This window comes from Epargyreus clarus, unplaced genomic scaffold (assembly GCF_041222505.1).
Source record: "Epargyreus clarus isolate Ecla_fem2 unplaced genomic scaffold, WU_Ecla_fem_2.2 ptg000014l, whole genome shotgun sequence".
Taxonomy (NCBI): domain Eukaryota; kingdom Metazoa; phylum Arthropoda; class Insecta; order Lepidoptera; family Hesperiidae; genus Epargyreus; species Epargyreus clarus.
In genome coordinates, this window is record NW_027332222.1 from 8,971,021 (window position 1) to 8,989,860 (window position 18,840).

Here is an 18,840-nt window from a genome sequence, read left to right on the forward strand (position 1 = left end):
AATTATATAAATTCGTCGCGGTTAAAGTGCGAAGACATCACGGTTACGTAATTTTGGCATTATATGCAGAAGTTAGGGGTTTGAATATGTATTTTTCGAAAAGGAACATATTTTTAGAAACGAAGCCTTAAGATTAGGCATCGTCAATAGCAATGCATCTCTGAACTTTAATAAGAGATCCAATACTATTTTTATTATTTGGCTGATGCCCATTTAATGCAAATAGTACCTTCCTACGTAAACTATTCTCAAAGATGATGTGATAATAGCAAAAGTAATAATGACAAATGTAATAATGTTTCTTACATTGTACAGGTATAGTCTGAAGCACGATGCCGATGACGCCAACAATGGCAGCGTATCCGATCTTGATGTAGATGAGGTAGCACACCAGCACCACTTGCAAGGGCAGCAGCCAGATGAAGTGTGTGTAGATGAAGGCGTAGTCGAAGCGGTTCACATCGTTTGAGAGGAGGTTCACGACCTGACCCGCTGTCGTCTGCGCCAACGCTCCTGAGCTCATACGCATCACCTGGTAATAGGAGACAAGGGTTATTTTTTATAATATAAGAGTAGCAGACGAGCATGCAGTCCACCTGATGGTAAGTGGCTACTGCCGCCTATGGGCATCTGTAATCAACCCCGGATAGGATTAAATAGTCCTACCTGAGGTCGGCCACAGATGCGCCGCTTCCCCCGAGGATTAAGTATGGCCGCTACAACAACAATTACTAAAATAAAAAACAAAGTTGAAAATATTGAGGGTCGCTATACAAAAAACCGCTTTTTACATGTTTTTCGCTTTATCTATTGAGCCGTATTAGAAATTTGCTCTTGGGCAATTATTGTGAATAATTTAAAGTAATTAGGTATGTAAAGAAATTAAAATTTAACGTTTAAAGAGCTTGGCAACAAAAGATAAATTGTAATACCTATATAATATAGAGCAGATAAGTTAACACTAACGAAACTAAAATGAATTAAAGTAAATACTTAAGATAACGCATGTATGGAAAAATTTAATTGTTTAGTTTTTTGTACTAAATGTATCACTGTTTTACTATAAAACATGACAATTGCTACAACCTTTGCAGCAAAGACAACGTTGGCAAAGGGGTACTTTGTTGGTAAAATTTAAATGGCTTTTGGATAATTAATCATGTTAACTTTTCACTTAAAACTATATGCATTTTTAATTTTGGATACACTTTTCTAATACTAATGGTATACCGTACTATTATTTTCTTTCTTTCTACTTTCCTATTCAAAGTTAAGTACCCACCTGTAAACGACAACTAAGCAAGCAACTATTTAAACTAGCGTTTAAATAGTTGCTTCAAAATAGCAATAGTTTTTAAAATAATAATGTTTCCTTCGTGAAAAACGAATTTGCTAGTGTGTTGGTAAATCCTGTAGATAATATGTAAAACAGTGCGATAGCAGATGAGCTACTTGTACTTTTAAATACTTTTCATCTACCTACCTACTGAAATGATGAAAAAATGGTAGACGTTCGTTCTCCAAAGTTTATATAAAAAGCAAATCAATTTATCGTTACCTTTCTGTAGATGAGAGAACAGGCGGCAATGCGCACTTTCATTCCGAACTGCTGCGTAGAGTAGGTGCCGTGGTGGTTGAGGAACGCGATCAGCAGCGACATGAGGATGACGGCGGAGGCGCAGTACACTGCTTGCTCGTAGGACATGTCGGACCCCGGCTCCCAGTACTGGAGCATCAAGCTAAGGGCTACGGGCTGGAAAGGCCTGGAAGAAAGTTTTGAGAGCTACTTCAACCGCTGGAACGCACGTCATCGTACTTAAAAGTATGCGATGAAATTAATTTACCATTATGAATGGTAATTGACTAAAGAGAGCTGTTTAACATTCCTACGTTGTACTGTTAATTATTGAAAAACACTAGTTTAAAATTCAAATAGGAATTTCAATTTATTATAGTAATTTAATTGTCGATAAATTGACTACTTGTGGAAATAATTGAAATTATCTTTAGTTTACTAAATTGACATTTAACAGTCTGTTAATACGAATGCACCAGACATATTTCTTGAATTTCAATAAACATTACCTATAACATTATGTGTAGGTATAGTTCACAGAATACGTTATTGGCACTATATTAACGAACATTGTTTACTGACTATCTACTCACTTGAGGATGAGGGCTTGAATAAAGAACATGACCCCGGAAGGAGCGTAACTCAACCAGAATGCCTTGGTCATCGCGCGCAGAAGTGATGGCTTTCGGCTCTGTTTGTTCGCTAAAGAAATTTCTTCTAGCCATTTCCTGTAAACAAAGTGAGTCATTTTTAATGATAATTTCTAATAAATATATATAGTGATAACTTTAGATGAGTAAAATACATCTCAGATGAGTAATCTATTTTATTTACCAAAGGTGATAAACTACTAAATGCCAAATCCATTAAGAAGATAACTTGCTAATAACTTGCTAAAAGCTAAATACATTAAGATACATTATATTAGAATAAAAACAATTCTGTAAAATTTTACTGCGGTTTTATTAAATATAAGATCTATTTCTATGAATAAAGACATTCGAACAATATTAATATTTGTTTGATTTACATATAAATTAAAATACCAGAGTATAAATAATAAGGATGTAGGTATAATATGTATATTGTATATTATTGGTATATACAATTTGTATTTGTGTAAAAGAAAAATGAAAATTGTATATAATAAAAATTAATCAATATTCAAAGAGAAACACTAAAAAAATGCTGATATCCTTAAAAAGCTAAATAGATATTAATTAAACATGGCCTTGCGTAATTACGACGTACTGAGGGATTAAATAAAAAAGACATTAAATAACGAAGTATTTTAATTACTTTGAGCATAAAGAAATGGTACGTATGTTTTGCGGAACGTTCAACCGTAGGCATCGGCGCATTTGCCTAATGCGACAAAAGGCACATAGCATTTTTTTATCATAACAAGCTTTTAGTCGAACAGTAAAATTTTGTATTCTAAGCACTAGCAGTGAAAGTCAAAAAGCTAACTAAGTTGTTAGGAAAGTGGTCTTCACCATAACACTTAGCGTAAGAATTGCGTCAGGTTGATTCCTAGGTGAATCGCAGTGAGTGTGTTACATGAATACAACAATTTTACTGAAGAATAAAAAATTCAAATATTGTACCAGTCAAGTATCTTGCCTAATTGGCTGAGAAATACTCATTGAAAGACTCGTTCAGGTTCTTGGAGCAACATTAAAATAAAGTTGCATTCGGTCTACTGTATTTTCCAATTAATTATCTAGCAATTATTATTTGTACATCATTGATTCGATTGCATGCAATTCTATGATTGAATAATTCTTGTTTAATTGATGACAAAAACATCAAGTCCAGTCATTAAAACTTTGCTGTATTTTGTGCACCTAATAATTACAAACTATAGTTGAAAAGAGTGGTAGATACTTGTTTACACAATTGTATTGATCATAAATTTTTATATATGAGAATTTGTGATTATACCAAGCCAATACACGTTGCACGATGTCGATAAAATTTTATCAACGAGCAATATTATTTTATTGCGTATTTTTGAAAATAACGTCCTCACATACCGGTCACGTGCACGTGGCAGCTCGTATCAGTTTAGTGACATCATTGCTTTTGACTTTTAAATCTCATGAATGCGATGCGGCGTCGCAATGCTGCTACAACCCGGGATATATTCAGGTTCTGTTGGAATACTATTCCTTTTTCAATACCAGAACCTTGTAACGGACCTATCTGATATCCCTTTGTGTAGTTGTCATATTAGAGTTTATTTTAAACAATATTAACGTAGGTACTTTAAAGTACGGAATATGTTCACCTCAGGTGTGAATTCTATCAGATCCCTATAAGGTAAATTATGTATTAGTTACTTAAAATCAGTATGGCTACATGCTTAAGTTAAAAATAAATTTTATAACTGCAGTATAATCCATTTGTCTCTTAGGTACTCTATTATCTGTTGGCTCTATCACCAACATTTTGCTACCTTATCGGGTCAACTCTACCTAGACCTGGTCGGCAATTGAACGGTCAAAACGCATTTGTCACGCGAGGATCTTTCTACTTCATTGAATTTCAAATCTTAAAGCGATGTCATCCCAATGCGTCTTCAGAATTCCCTGTTATTAGTGAGAATTACATTAGAAATATTTGGTCGTGCATACATGCGTAACATATTTACCAATGTTGTCCTTTATAAAAAAAAAACAGTCAGTAGAGTTGTTTATGAAAAACACTGTGATGCTGATCAACAGTTTTTTTAGTATTATGTTACGATGCTAAAAATAAAATAAGAACCATTACGATTCACACATGCTCTGTTTGATTTATAAATGTAACACTAGTATTACATATAGAACATAGTGAGGTAGTATCGTGACAAAGGTTTTAATAAGCTCGTATTCTTCACTGCATGCTCGATTAGGAGGAGGATTCTGAGGTTATATAAAGATAATGTACACATTATACTGTTATTTAAAACAAAATCGTCTGTCGTTCGTCTGTACTTTTAAAATAATTAAGATTTTTTATGACACGAAAATATTAAACGATTTAACAAAGAAGTCAGAGTCTGTGAGATAAACTTTTAAAAATAAAGACAGACAAGTTTATACGTAGTCATATACACTGCTTTTAGCTCCTAATTATCTACCTTTCCTAGATATTATGCAGAAAAATAGTACGCACTTGAGTTGAATGATGAATGAAAGCTCTATATAAAACTGTATGCATACTGACAGTCATATTTGGTAGCGTTTTAATACGTTAATCTACTAGTTAGTAGTTAATCTCATAGTGTAGTGGTGCATGTGAATCAATCGTGTTATGGTAGATTAACCAACACGGAGCGCTGTCGGTCCTTGAATATATTACCGCAAATAGATTAAACAGCTATATAAGGGTATAGGATATCTATTTACATATATCCGATCTATACTCGGACATTCGGGCACCATTTCACATTGTTCATGTTTAACAAACATTTCAAAATTATAACCAGCTGGTAATAACTGGATAACACCTTTTTCCTCATGTTCGATCTATTACTAATACATATATAGTTAAATGCCTTTGTGTCGCCGTCAATTGCATTCGATCACATGCATTTCCGTACTTCAAAGGGCAAGATCAGCAATTTTATTGTTGATATCATTATGCAGTCGTTACGCCTTATTGTCGAAGACCTTCTGGCGAGTTAAAACTTTCCGTCAGCCGGGGTGAATGGCATCCACCAACCCATATTTCTACTATTCGTATTGTCACAGGCTTAAGTTATGGATTTATGAGATCGGGATGTTATTTCTTGTGATAGAATACAGGTAACGATAATATTAAACGATTGAAGTTTCATAAAATTATAGGCAGCACATAAAGGCGGAAGCAATTTTCTAACAAAGACCTATTTAATAGTGAAATGGATTTAAGTACATATTTAACTGCGTGCTTTCCTGAATTTGGTGAACGCACTACCGTGAGTCTAGATATGGATAAATTATTCTAAAATTTCTAGATAATTATAGTGTATTAAAATATGAAACCTAATTGAAGTTATCGTAAATTTCATATTGGTGTGGTTGTATAACCACCTGTATAGGTGAATCGAAATAATTTATGCGTAGGAACTTAATAACAATTTAATTTACATTTTATTTAGAATTAAAGCTATACACAACACACTTCATATGTATACTTATTTATGGTAATAATACATGAAAAACCAATTGACTATAAACATTTTAAGACCCCTAGGCTTATGCCACACACCTCGATCATATTTGCACTTCTTTAGTCAAATTAGGAGTTAATTTTGAACTACTATGTACAAAATTACAAGATTTAGACAAATTACTACCTAACAGTATGGGTATGAGCCAATGCATAAAGATACCTAAAATATTTAACATAACAATATAAAAGCATTTCAAAATTTTAGGTGTAGGTACTTTAGCATGATTAGAGTAGTATTGCAATCAATTAGCCAGTGTAAAACAGATTATTTATTTAAATGACATACAGGATTCCCTAGGCGCGTGGTAATACGGTGCGAACTCACTGACACATTCATCAAAATATCCGTAATTAATGAATGAAACGGCATAAATAGTTGTAAATCTTGAATGAAGGAATTCAACTTTAAATAAGTTACTCACGACCGTGCTACGTGAATAGTATTTCATTATATTTGTAGTGAAAATACGAAAACCTATACCTACTGTACGACAGTTAATTGTTTCAGAGCACTTAAGTATGTAACTACTCGTACAAAGAATTTATAAGTGACTGTAAATCGAAAGTAAGTGATATAAAGTTGTACTTATTTTGTTTATTACGTAACTTTATGAGTAATCTCGACACGTGTGAATGATTTAATTGGCCACTTTGCGTACTACAACATTAAAATTTACTCAATGAATAATGAAAATGATTATACAAACATGTAAATACAAATTTATCGTAATTCAAGTCAGCTAAATCATGGCCTGACCTGTTCGACAAGAAAAAGCGATTATGCGATAATAAAGCATTCAGTATGAAGTGCTATCGCGCAATCGTACGCCTCGGGCGGGAGCTTTCGATATATTAAAACAAATAGCGGTACTTGAGTTCACTTATTTAGGCAAGACGATAAAGACTCGACCCAGACCCTGAACTCGTTTTTTCGAAATATTCAATAACGGTACTACGGTGTCTTTTAAACACTTCTAATTATAATGCATGCGTTTCATTTCAAACTACCTTTTAATATATATAGTTATACTTGTGTTCAATTACTTGCATAGTTATTGTCAATTATTACTTATCTATATAAATGAGGACGGCAACATTGCGACATTATACTGTACGTAAATTATTTTGAAGATATTCGACATGGTAACATTTAGGTTAAAAGCGTATTAATTCGAAGAACTCTTTGCCAAAGATATTGACATTATTTTGTACTCCAAAATGGCATATTATTTAAACAGGATAAACAGACTCAAATCAAAAAATATAAAAGCTCTATTTTGACATTATTTTACAATAATAACTTTTGTTTTATGGCAAAGTAAATACAAAGATTATGAAACTAGTAACAGGATGATGATCATTGTCAACTTAAAGAATTCATACACAGTAAAATTATATAAATAGTAAGCTTACGTAATTTTTACGACGTACAAAAGATTTTTTCATGTTAAGAAAAAAGCATTGAGGTGGAAGAAGTACTCGCATGTTTGAGAAACAAATACAAAAGCGAGGACGAATAAAAAAATGAAACCATGCTAAAGCTTAGCAGGTTTTGATGTCACGACTTGGCTGGCCTTACAAGGTTTTTTGTTACGTTTAGTGCGAGTCAATTTGTTCAATATGTCATTAATATTTTGAATTTACGGTTACGACGAATATGTCTACCTACTCGTTTGTTTTTTATTATATTGTAGTAGAATGGACAATTCACTTGGTGTTAAGTGGTCAGTGTCGTCTATTGTCATCTGTAACCAACCATTTAGAACAGGAGTTCTTCTCTACCTGGTCCTCGTAAGGGCTGCGGTATCACCTGCCTGTAGTAAGAGGCGACTAAAAGGGGGTTTCCGGGGTTGCGGGCGGCATGAGTGGGAGCTCGAACCGCCCGGCCAGCGGCCCCGGGAAGGACGGCGGTATGTGTGGTCGCATACCGTCGTACGCACCAGACGGTGTGGCGAGCGTCAAGCTCACCTGGGCAAAGCCCGACGGAGCAACGCGATAAGAGGACTCCGGTTGCGTTCCTTTGGAGATCCCGGAGCCCTCTACGCAGCGCCAAGGACGGCCACAACTCTGTGTCGGTCTCACGGCACCGGGTACCTTTTGAAGATTTCCCCCTCGATAAAAAAAGGCGTGATGATGGTAGGTTCCCCGTACCACCATATCTTTTCAGTTTAACTTTAGTCTGGCGATGGTTTAATAACTTTTTATGTGCTTATAATATTAAAGAAATATAACGCCGCCGGTGCAGCATTATTACTGCAACCATAATTGGTAAGCTTATTTTATTGGGGCCATTAGATGTTTAATTTCGATCGTGACCTGCAATCAAAACGAAGGAGCCAGGTGCAAATTATATTGCAACGTCTAGCACTAATGTTTTACCATTCCTAAAATACGAGTACCACGTTCTGCTTTCCAAATCAATATGTTAGAAGTTTTCAGCATTTTGGTGCAAAAATTGAGTAGTATCGCAGTCGAGTCCTACCACAAGCTCAAATTATCTCAATTTTGGTAATAAAATTAGGGCCAGAACAATAGCTATAAGAACCTTTACAACAACCTCCTCTTGTCGCAGAGGAAATCAAGGCAGAACGTCAAATGTCGTCATGGTGATGGAATATCTGCGGACGACTTAAGAGTTACCGTATTAAGCAAGCAACATTATGAAACACGATCGAAATTAATTTACAAAATATACCGTTCTCACTACTATGTAATTGGATTTTTATATAATAGATACAGACAAAGATGTAGGTAGTACGATTTCCATTCCTTTTTGGTAGCTATTGATGAGCTAGTGTTATAAATAAAACGTTTGTAAAAGTATATGATTAAGTATGTTTGAATTTCGACTACTGAACAAATTCGGAATTTTAGATAAGCACCTCCTTTAACTTAGAATGCAATATGTATACCTGTACATACCTAATATATGCATAATTAGGGATACAAAAATCCCATCGTAGTAATATGCAAATAAACCATGAGTGAAAGCGATCTGTTTCTTAATAAAAGTGATAACCGGTATTCCATTCCCATGTCAGTCATTGGCCCAGTAATGTCGGTGCACCATCGCAGTGGGTCTTATCAGTGGTCGGATCAGTGGTTTTTATATGTCGTTGTGTATGAATAGTTTTGTAAGTAATAGATTGATTGCAGATGCCTATCTATAAGATTTGAGCTGTATTTGAGGGCGATTAGTGTTACAGTACTGTTTGGAATGGTAAAACCCTTTCTGATTTGACTCCGGCGGCACCACCGCCACACCTATTTCTGCTTAATAACAGCAATATTACGGTTTGCAATGGTTTGGTTTGGTGAATGTGGTTCTTAAAAAAATAAATAACTAGAATCTTCTCTACGATAGACATGTTCATTTTATTATATGCTGTGTACGATCAAAGATAATTTATGCAAGTAATAAAAAAAACTTAAAATAGTTTTGTTACATTATTTGAAAAAGTTATTTATGTTCTTACTTTATTTTGTTTTTGACGAGAATTTGTAATACAAAAATCTGAAAAATGATTTCAAGCCACATTTTCCAACCTGCAACCCGATATGCACGGAATATTAACTCCACGATTTCCAATTTGTAATTTTCAGTTTCTGTTTCATGAATTGGTTTTAATATATTCTTTGTTGATTCCGTTTGCACTGAGAATGAAATACACTTTTTTTTGTTTTTTGCGATGGCTTCTCGGTCTTATGACCATTTTGCCAATGTCAAGTTGATGTACGTTTAAAAACGGGGAAATTCAAAATATAAAAAAGTAAAGATCGATTAATTTGGAAAAGGACAAGGATCAGGGAAGTTTAGGAAAATATAGATAAATAGGAAAGGAATATAAGTATTAAGTAATTATCAAAGGTTGATATTGTTTGTAGATAAATAAGATGCTAAGATTGAATATATTTGTGGATTATCAAATATTAATAGGGTAGTAATACAAAGAGGAAAAGGAACACGGAGAGAAATAAGGCTTTGCAACAAGGAAGAGCGGTCATAAAGTGGACAAGCAAAAAATATATGATTTAAATCCCCCTCATCAACACCACAAGGACACATTGCGTTATTAACAATACTAATTCTAGCTAGATGTTTGGGAGAACAGACATGACCCAGTCGTGAACGTATCAAAATAGATGTAACTTTTTTACCAAGTTTAACCCTAGAGAACCACGGTTTAGCTGGAATGTTAGGTTGAATAAGTGCATAAAATCTACCTTTAAATTTACAAGTTTGAAACCAAATTTCATTCCATGATTCTCGAAGGTAAACCTTAGGCAAGGTGAGTAAATCATAAATATAATTGATGTATGGACAAATATCACCACATTCTATAGCATCAGTCGCAATCTCGTCAGCCCTAACATTTCCTTTGATGCCGCAATGACTAGGTATCCATGCAAATGATACCTCAGTATGATTAATGGAACAATTTAAAAGTAATTTTCTAATTTCCATAATTGGAGGACAATTTTTAGCTTTAAGTGGAAATTTAGCTAAAGCTTGTAAAGAACTTAAAGAATCAGTAAATATGACGGCTCTCCTTAATTTCATGAGTAATACATACTCCAAAGCCTTCAATAAACCGAAACACTCGCCTGTAAAAACAGAAGATTCTGGTGGTAATTTAACTTTCTGTACAATCTCATACTGCTGATGATACACACCCACACCCACGCATCCAGCGTTTGACTTTTTTGATGCATCCGTATAAATAGAATGCCAGCCATTCCAATTAGTTGCCAGAACGTTATTAATTTGTTTATCTATTTCTTTACTGTATTTATTTACACCAATATTGGAACATATATTTGGAGATATGGTTATACACTTATAGTCGTATTTATAAACAGGTAAAGTAACTGACCGGAATGTTGGAGATGATAAAGATTTAAATTTTTGATAACTATTAACAATACAGGTTTTATGTTTCCAAAAAGTTGATTTATGAACATTTTGTGACAAAATTTGTAATATAGGAAATAAGGGATGTTCAGAAAACTGTAAAGATCTAAATATGAAACGATCTGATAAGTACTGACGTCTTAAACGCAGAGGAGGATCATTACACTCAACTTGTAAGGCGTTTATTGGACTCGACTTCATACAACCTGTTATTAATCTCAGACATTTTGATTGAATATTGTCTAATTTTTTCCAACCGTGTAAACATCCAGTCTCTAATAGAAATGTACCATAGTCAAGGACGCTTCTAATTAATGCATTATATAATAACTTTAATGAATAAGGGTGAGCGCCCCACCAAACTCCCGTGAGACACCTTAAAATATTAATATTACGTTCACACTTAGAAGCAATATATTCACAGTGTGGAAGACCAGTAAGCTTCGAATCTAAAACTAAACCAAGAAATTTGGTTTCTGACTTTATCGGGATTTCATCGTTGTCAAAAAGAATTTTTACCGCAGGGATGCTTCGTTTTCTAGAAAAAATGACTGTAGTACTTTTGGAGGCAGATATATCTAAACCATTTAAAATTAACCAAGACTTTAATGAATCCAGTGAATGTGAAAGTAAATCACAAGCAATGAGAATATTAGCATTATTGGTGTATAAAAGAAGATCATCTGCATACTGTAACATTTTTACGGGACTTATGATGGAGTGTACTATGTCATATGTATAAATATTGTACAAAAGTGGACTGAGAACAGACCCCTGTGGGAGTCCTTTCCACACAAGTCTCTCAATACAGGTGCCGTCATTAACAAACAATTTAATTTTCCTCTCAGTGAGGAGGTTTGAAACAAAGTTTGTGAGCATCTCCGGAACACCCAAATTATTCATCTTTTGGCGTAACACTGGAAGAAGGACACTATCGTATGCAGATTGAATGTCTAAAAATACAGCCACAAGTGACTCATTATTTGTGAATGCAAGTCGGATATCGGTACAAAATATAGCAATGGTATCTAATGTACTTTTACCTTTTCTGAAACCAAATTGAGTGCTTGAAATGAAGTTATTATGTTCAATGAACCATTCTAAACGATTTTTTATTAAATGTTCAGCTATTTTTGCTAAAACGGATGATAAGGCTATAGGTCTATATGATGTAGGTTGTTCAGGGGGTTTGCCCGGTTTCAATATAGGAATAATTGTCTGTGACTTCCATAAAGGAGGAATTGTGCCTGATAACATTACAGAATTAACGATATCTAAATAATAACTACGCATAGATTCATTAAGATTTACAATAAAAGAATAGGGTATAAGATCTTCACCCGGGGCAGAGTCCTTAAGATTTGATAAAACATTATTTAATTCAGACATTGTAAATGGAGAATTAAGACCGATTTGCTCATCGATTGAACTATTAAGATGCTGAAAACATTCCGCTTTTTCAGGAGCATAAGGTGGAGCTAACTTGTCCATAAAATTAAAAGCAAGTGTTGTCGAAAGATAAGTGAAATTGGATTCTTTGTAGACTGAACGGAATCGTTTAATATTTTTCCAAACAACTGAAGATCGGGTGTCGGGTGAAACTAATGAGCAGAATGTTCTCCAACCGTTAGACTTTTTCTTTTTCAAAAATTTATGTGTATAATTAATAGTTTCAGATAATATTTTGAAGTTCTCAGGTGTCATTTCACAGCTATATTGCTTTTCAGCCTCTTTTCGCTTTTTAACGGCCTCCGTACATTCTTCATCCCACCATGGTGGAGATGAAATTTGGCATTTTTTTGTAATGTCATTTCGTTCGGGAAATATTTTATTAGCTGCCCCTTGCAACGTGCTTACAAAAGCATCATTGCAAAGAGGTTCGTCATTATAACATACTTTAGGAAGTAACGTGAATTTAGAATCTGTATAATTTTGATAATCTGTCAAATTTGTTTTATTTAATCTATATCTGGGCCGAATCATATGTTTTTGTGACAAGTTATGGCTAAACGGTGAAGGCATGTTTATTAAAATTGGATAATGATCACTGCCGTATGTAAGAGGAAGTGTATCCCAGGATAATACCGAGGCAAGGTTAGGTGAACATATGGACAAATCAACAGCACTTATATTCTCAACGGGACTAGTACGGCGTGTAGGCTTACCTGTATTCAAAATACACAGATTATTACTATCTATTATTTCTAACATTTGTTCGCCGTAATAGTTATTTATGGCGCTGCCCCATGTTTGGTGATGACAGTTAAAATCTCCTAAAATTAAAATTGGTTGCGGCAGGGTTGGTAATATTTCTTTAATTGTATCAAATACTAGTAGGGAAGGATGAGCAATGTAAACTGTCACATAACATACATTATCTATAGATATTGCGAGAATTGGAATATCATCATTAACAGGGAGAGAGACAGAAGAGAAATTTACAGAATTTTTGACAAGAGTGGCTATGCCACCATAACCATCTGATCTATCCTTTCGGAGACATGTGTATCCAGGTATTTTAAAGAAACTACCCGGAGACAACCATGTCTCCGAAAGGGATATAAGAAGTGGGTCATATTTATTAATTAAATAAGCAAGATCAGTTTTCTTGCTTATTATGCTTCTGCAGTTCCACTGCAGGATTTTGGATTTGTGATCCATTATCAATTGTGATTTGTTTCATAATTTCAACCAGAGCAGCAGCGTTGTTCGGTGAACATATATTATTTTGTAACAAAAGATTTATTAAAGATACTATTATTTCATTTACATTTGTTTGTTTATTTACATCTACATTTGTGTTAATTAAACTGCCATTACTGGGCAATGGAATATCATATTCTCTAATCATAGATTGATGTGTAACTTGATCATATCCTTTCTGTTGTTTAGGAGGGGAGCGAGGTTTTAAAAATACTGTTTTCTTATATGAAGATCTATTTTGTTGGACAGTTGAATGATTGGCATGACTTAACTTATTTGAATCCTGGATAACATATTGTTGCTGAGGTGTTTTTAAAGCATCTGAGTAAGACTTTGGGATAGGAGGATGCAATTTTGATGCTTCTGCATATGATATACAACTTTGAGCCATAGTTAATTTTATTTGTTTTTGTCTAACAAATTCGGGACAAGACTTGTCAGTTGCAAAATGAGCACCAGTACATGAACAACATAGCGCACAATCATCCTCAATATCACACGAATCACCAGTGTGGCCTTCACCGCACTTAAAGCAGCGTGGCTTGGAGCGACACTGGGTCTTTGTATGACCATACCTACAACACTGATAACACTGGATGGTAGGGTAGGTGTACAGTTCAACAGCAAGGGCATTATAACATATATAAATATGTTTTGGTAAAATTTGACCATCAAAAGTTAACACAACAGTTTGTGAAGGCTTCCACACAGGAGAGCCATCAACCATTACCTTATAATTAAGACGTCTAATTCTTATTATTTCTCCACAACCAAATGGTACTGTTATAGATTCTTTAATATCTTCAGGCGACCATTCTACTGGCACACCTCTAATCAAACCCATTCTAGTAATACAAAATGTTGGAATAAAAGCTTTTAAATTATTTGAATTTAAACTGGAGTGTTGTAGGAATGTATTAGCATCAACATGGTTTGAGAATGCTAGGGAGATCTTGTTCCTGCCAATCTTTTTAATGCTGCCATTGATAATATTTCTAAAGGAGAATTTTTGGAGGAACCTTCCAAATGAAACGGGATGAAAAGTAGTTGGATCATTAGGGGACAGAAGATTACGTTGCACATGAACTATGTATGGTGAAATATCTGAATTTAAAAATACTTCACGATATATTGTTGTGGGCTGTATAGGATTTGGATTTACAGATTTTTCTATTGTACCAGATTCAGGTTCAACTGTTTTGTTACGATGTGATGAATTTTCATCACTATCACAGTTACAATCGTTCTTTGTATGTGATTGTGAATGACTGCTTTTCCTTTTTTTATTACAATTTTTACAAATTTTCTTATGTTTCGGACGCTTGCGATAGCTTACATTTATGGAGGCATCTGTATCTACACTAGAATCATTGTTGGAAATTGTAATATTACACGCAACTGGAGGAACTGAACCCCCGGGATCCGGGGGTTCGTCCATAGTAAATAAAAATATATGAAGAAACTAAATAATGTAAAAACTTACCAAGGAATATAATGAAATAAAAGAAACTAATAGGCTAATAGAAGTAGTTAAGAAAGATAATTTTACAAACTCCACTGATCAATGTTTAAAATTTAAAATTTCTGCTAGAAAATGCTCCCGCCGTCTTCAAGATTTCCCGCGCTTTTTCATGAAATACACTTTTGTTCATTGCGTTTTCGCGCGCTTTCAGTAAACAATGTTTATTCTTTTTTATGTCATGGCTTATTGCAATTTGCGCGGTGCCGGTAATAATGCCTATAGGATTATACATAATAGAAAACTATGTTAACTATTACAATAGTTAAAAAAAAAAAACCGCAAATTTACTTATTTCCTTAAAATATATAACACGATGTAACTAATTCATAAATAGAAATAATGTTACGTAAAATCATATTATGCTATGATCTAAGCGAGCTTTATTGTAAGTTTTTATTTGATTTCATTACAATAGATTTACCATAGAGTCTTCATATGACACATACGTTAAAACAAGACTTCTCCTCTTTGGTATTTATAAAAGGCGGTTATTTTGAAATTATAATAAGTTATTTCTTTAATATTTATCTTTATATCTATTATACTTACATAGACCATATTTTAATTATTATTGTGATCAACGGTAATTGCTATTTGCTTCCTGTCTATTTATTATACCTAGGTATTGAAACCTATTATTAATTTATATTGAAGCGTGGGTTGATTTGCTAGAAAAACTGGAACAAGTTGTACAAGTAAGAATGCATAATATTGCAGTTTATGCAGATACGCAGTAAAACAGAACATTCGTATGTATGTAATCATTATGAATATATTGATATGTGATGATTTGCGAGATCAGTGACTACGAACTTATAGTTACTTATATTTATTATTGTTCTTCAGTTAAGCGGGGAGTCTTTCTTCAGAATGAGAAGTCGTAGTCCATTACTGCCCAAATTGGTAATGTTGAGAAAACATAATCAACACAATGTTGGGAAGAATACCAAGGAAGAATACCCGTCTTTGAAGTCCAGGATGCGTACTTGAATTTGAATATTATATTGCGATTAAAAGTCAGTGGACACTTAGTTTTGTCTATACTAATATTATAAAGAGGAAATCTTTGTTTGTTTGATTGTAATGAATAGGCCCAAAAACTACTGGACCGATTTTAAAAATTCTTTCACCATTCGAAAGCTACATTATCCACGGGTAACATAGGCTATATTTTATATGAAATATATTTGATAAATAGATTTTGAGGCGATACAAAGTTTGCCGGGTCTGCTAGTATCATATATTTTAATATGATATTATTATTAACCTCCATCTACATTAATACTATATCTAGGATTTAGTAATTAGGATGACAAGCACATTTTTTCTTGCACGTAAATAATCTTAAGTCTCATTGACCTTACTTGTACATAGCAAGTCTTCGTAACAGTACGAAGAACTTAGATGAAGATTAACAAGGATGTAAATACAAACTTGAATACCGAAGGTTACAACTCCATATTATGAATAAGTATCATTTGCAATGACGTGCTTTAAAACTTTGCATATTTTTATAATATATGTACTTAGATACTGAATTAAATAGAGCGTATAATCCAGCGGACTATTTAGATTATGTTATTAATTATAGCAATACAATTTATTTGTATTACGCATTATTTGCTTGATTTTTTTTTATAATTTGGAATAAAAGATCTTTGGCTGTCTGGTTTACTTTATATTTACATTAGACTCGAAAAAATTAAAGTTTTTTGTAATATTTAATCTGTGGGGAGATGTATCGTTTTTTGATAATGAATTTGGTTGAAAGGCAAGAAGCCAAGGCCGTAAAACCTTGAACCTTGAAAAAGCTGATTTTCTTGATGTAGTGTAGGTACAGTACAGAGTAATATTGTATACATACATACATATTATAAATATTTCTGAGATGCAGTAGGTACGTGCGAGTGGTGAATAAAGACTCTTCATATCAAATTAAATTAGCATCTTAGCAATATAGCTACATATAGGTATTTTACGTAAATGTTATATTCACAGTAAAGTTTGCGTGAATATATTGCGCAATATATTTTATTACAGAGAACAATCACACAGTATTGCATTATTGATGCCATTATATACACGATTAGTTTGTCTTTATTCATCGACTATTGTTTGAAGATTATCGTCAATTATTTGTGTTGTAAAGCGTATATTTTTTAAATATAGAAGTAGTAAACGATCACCTGCGGGTCACGGCCCCCCATGAAACTCTAATCAACCTCAGTTAGGATAGGAGACTTACCAGAGGTCGGTCCCAGGTGCGTTGGTACCCCTAAAGGGTTAGTTGAGATGCCTCTTGTAAGTTTGCCCCCCCCCTGCCACAACCTTCAAAATAGTACACAGCAGCGTTAAATTGCTGTTGTTATAGGGTTGATCTGGAGGCACGGCAGTGCCTCCGCCAAGTCGAGCCAAAAAAAGCAACACGGCCGTACCATTCTTTTCTCGAAGCAATTCGGCCCATTTTTGACCCCCTGTAACTTCGTTGCATATGAACCAAGAAGCCCGAATTTTCAGGAACCAAGCAAGCATTGCATAGACACGGTATATTTCATATACGTTTAGCGGTGGTGCCTCCGGGGTCGAACCCTTTGAGTTCAGCCATCACGTTGTATATTTACCTTTAACAATTATGCTATCACGCCGTCAATGTCGCTTGTAATCTGTCGGGTGTAACAGGAGGGAGTAACTTGAAGATAACAATGAATGGGATGCCGCGGGAGCTTACAATGACTATTTGTGTTTGACTTCTAAGGGGTAGCAACAGAATTTTCGAGATGACATGATAATACAATTATGAACTATTACAAATTTTAATATTCGAATGTACTTCAAAATTTTATTTTTTTAATACGGTATACAGCAATACCAGTAGTACAAAGTCATCGAATATGTTATCATGTGTTGCTTAACTAATTTGGTAGCAGGTAGGGTCAATTTGCATATATAATTAACGATATGAAGATGGTTTTTAAACCTTTAAGAAATTAAGATTAGTAGGGCTTGTCGTTTCGTAACATTAATGTTAAATGGTCTATGAAAGCATCCAATTATATTACTCTTCATTATTTAATATTATTGACCTTGTGTTTTAAGCATACCTGTTTAAGTTGTTTGTTCGCGTAGGCAATGGATTCCTGGTAAAAAATATCATTAAAGGTAAGGTATTTCAAGTAGAATTAAAAATACCTGTAGTAAAGTTTGTCTAGTAGTAGAGATCATCTCTAATTGAAAACAAATCTCAATTATATTATTATAATTAAGTAGTAATAGTTAATGAAATATAATAATATAATAGTAAAATAAAAAAGAAAAATATTTGATGATTTTGGATCAGGTTCTTACATCCAATTGGTTTCCGTATATCCGTAGTCTACATAATATTATGTTACAATGCGATAAATTAAAATTGAATAATTTACTATACGTATGTAAATTTCTATAAATTATAGGATATGTTAAGATTAATGTTGTATACATTCTAGGTGTTCTACAAGTAAAGCACTTACATAAGCTTTCAATCAGGTTATTTATTACGATTATGCATTCAATTCTAGAACTGCGAGATTTAAAATTGTATGCAAGTGCATTATGTTATAAAGTATAGCACAAAAACAAATCAATGCCAATAAAACACTGTATAGAATTATATCTCTTTATGCATCAATTATAAATAAAAAAGATCTTTCTTGAAATTATTAAAAAATATTTAAAATAAGTTTTATTCCATATCGTCGTGGTGACCTTAGTACATGTGATGTAGCATGCTCATTTTTCAAACGAAGGACAGTAATGCAAACAGTTCTTGACCAGAATTTGCCTAACATTAGACCTGGAAAAACTAGTATGAATTAATTAAAATAAGCAAAGTAATTATAATTTCTGCTAAGCCTGGCAATTTTTTGATCTTGGCTCACAGATATTCCA

The 18,840-nt window shown here is 33.6% G+C and overlaps 1 protein-coding gene across 1 annotated transcript in view; it reads right to left on the minus strand.

The window, feature by feature from the left end:
• The window catches only part of LOC140747454 (ATP-binding cassette sub-family C member 4), a 60,110-nt gene that overhangs the window by 19,296 nt on the left and 21,974 nt on the right, over window positions 1-18,840 (minus strand). The window contains exons 2-4 of the mRNA XM_073079914.1: window positions 2,170-2,304; window positions 1,559-1,763; window positions 307-532 (exon numbers count right to left, since the gene is read on the minus strand). Coding sequence (XP_072936015.1) covers window positions 307-532; window positions 1,559-1,763; window positions 2,170-2,304 — 566 coding nt within the window. The remainder of the gene's footprint in view (window positions 1-306; window positions 533-1,558; window positions 1,764-2,169; window positions 2,305-18,840) is intronic.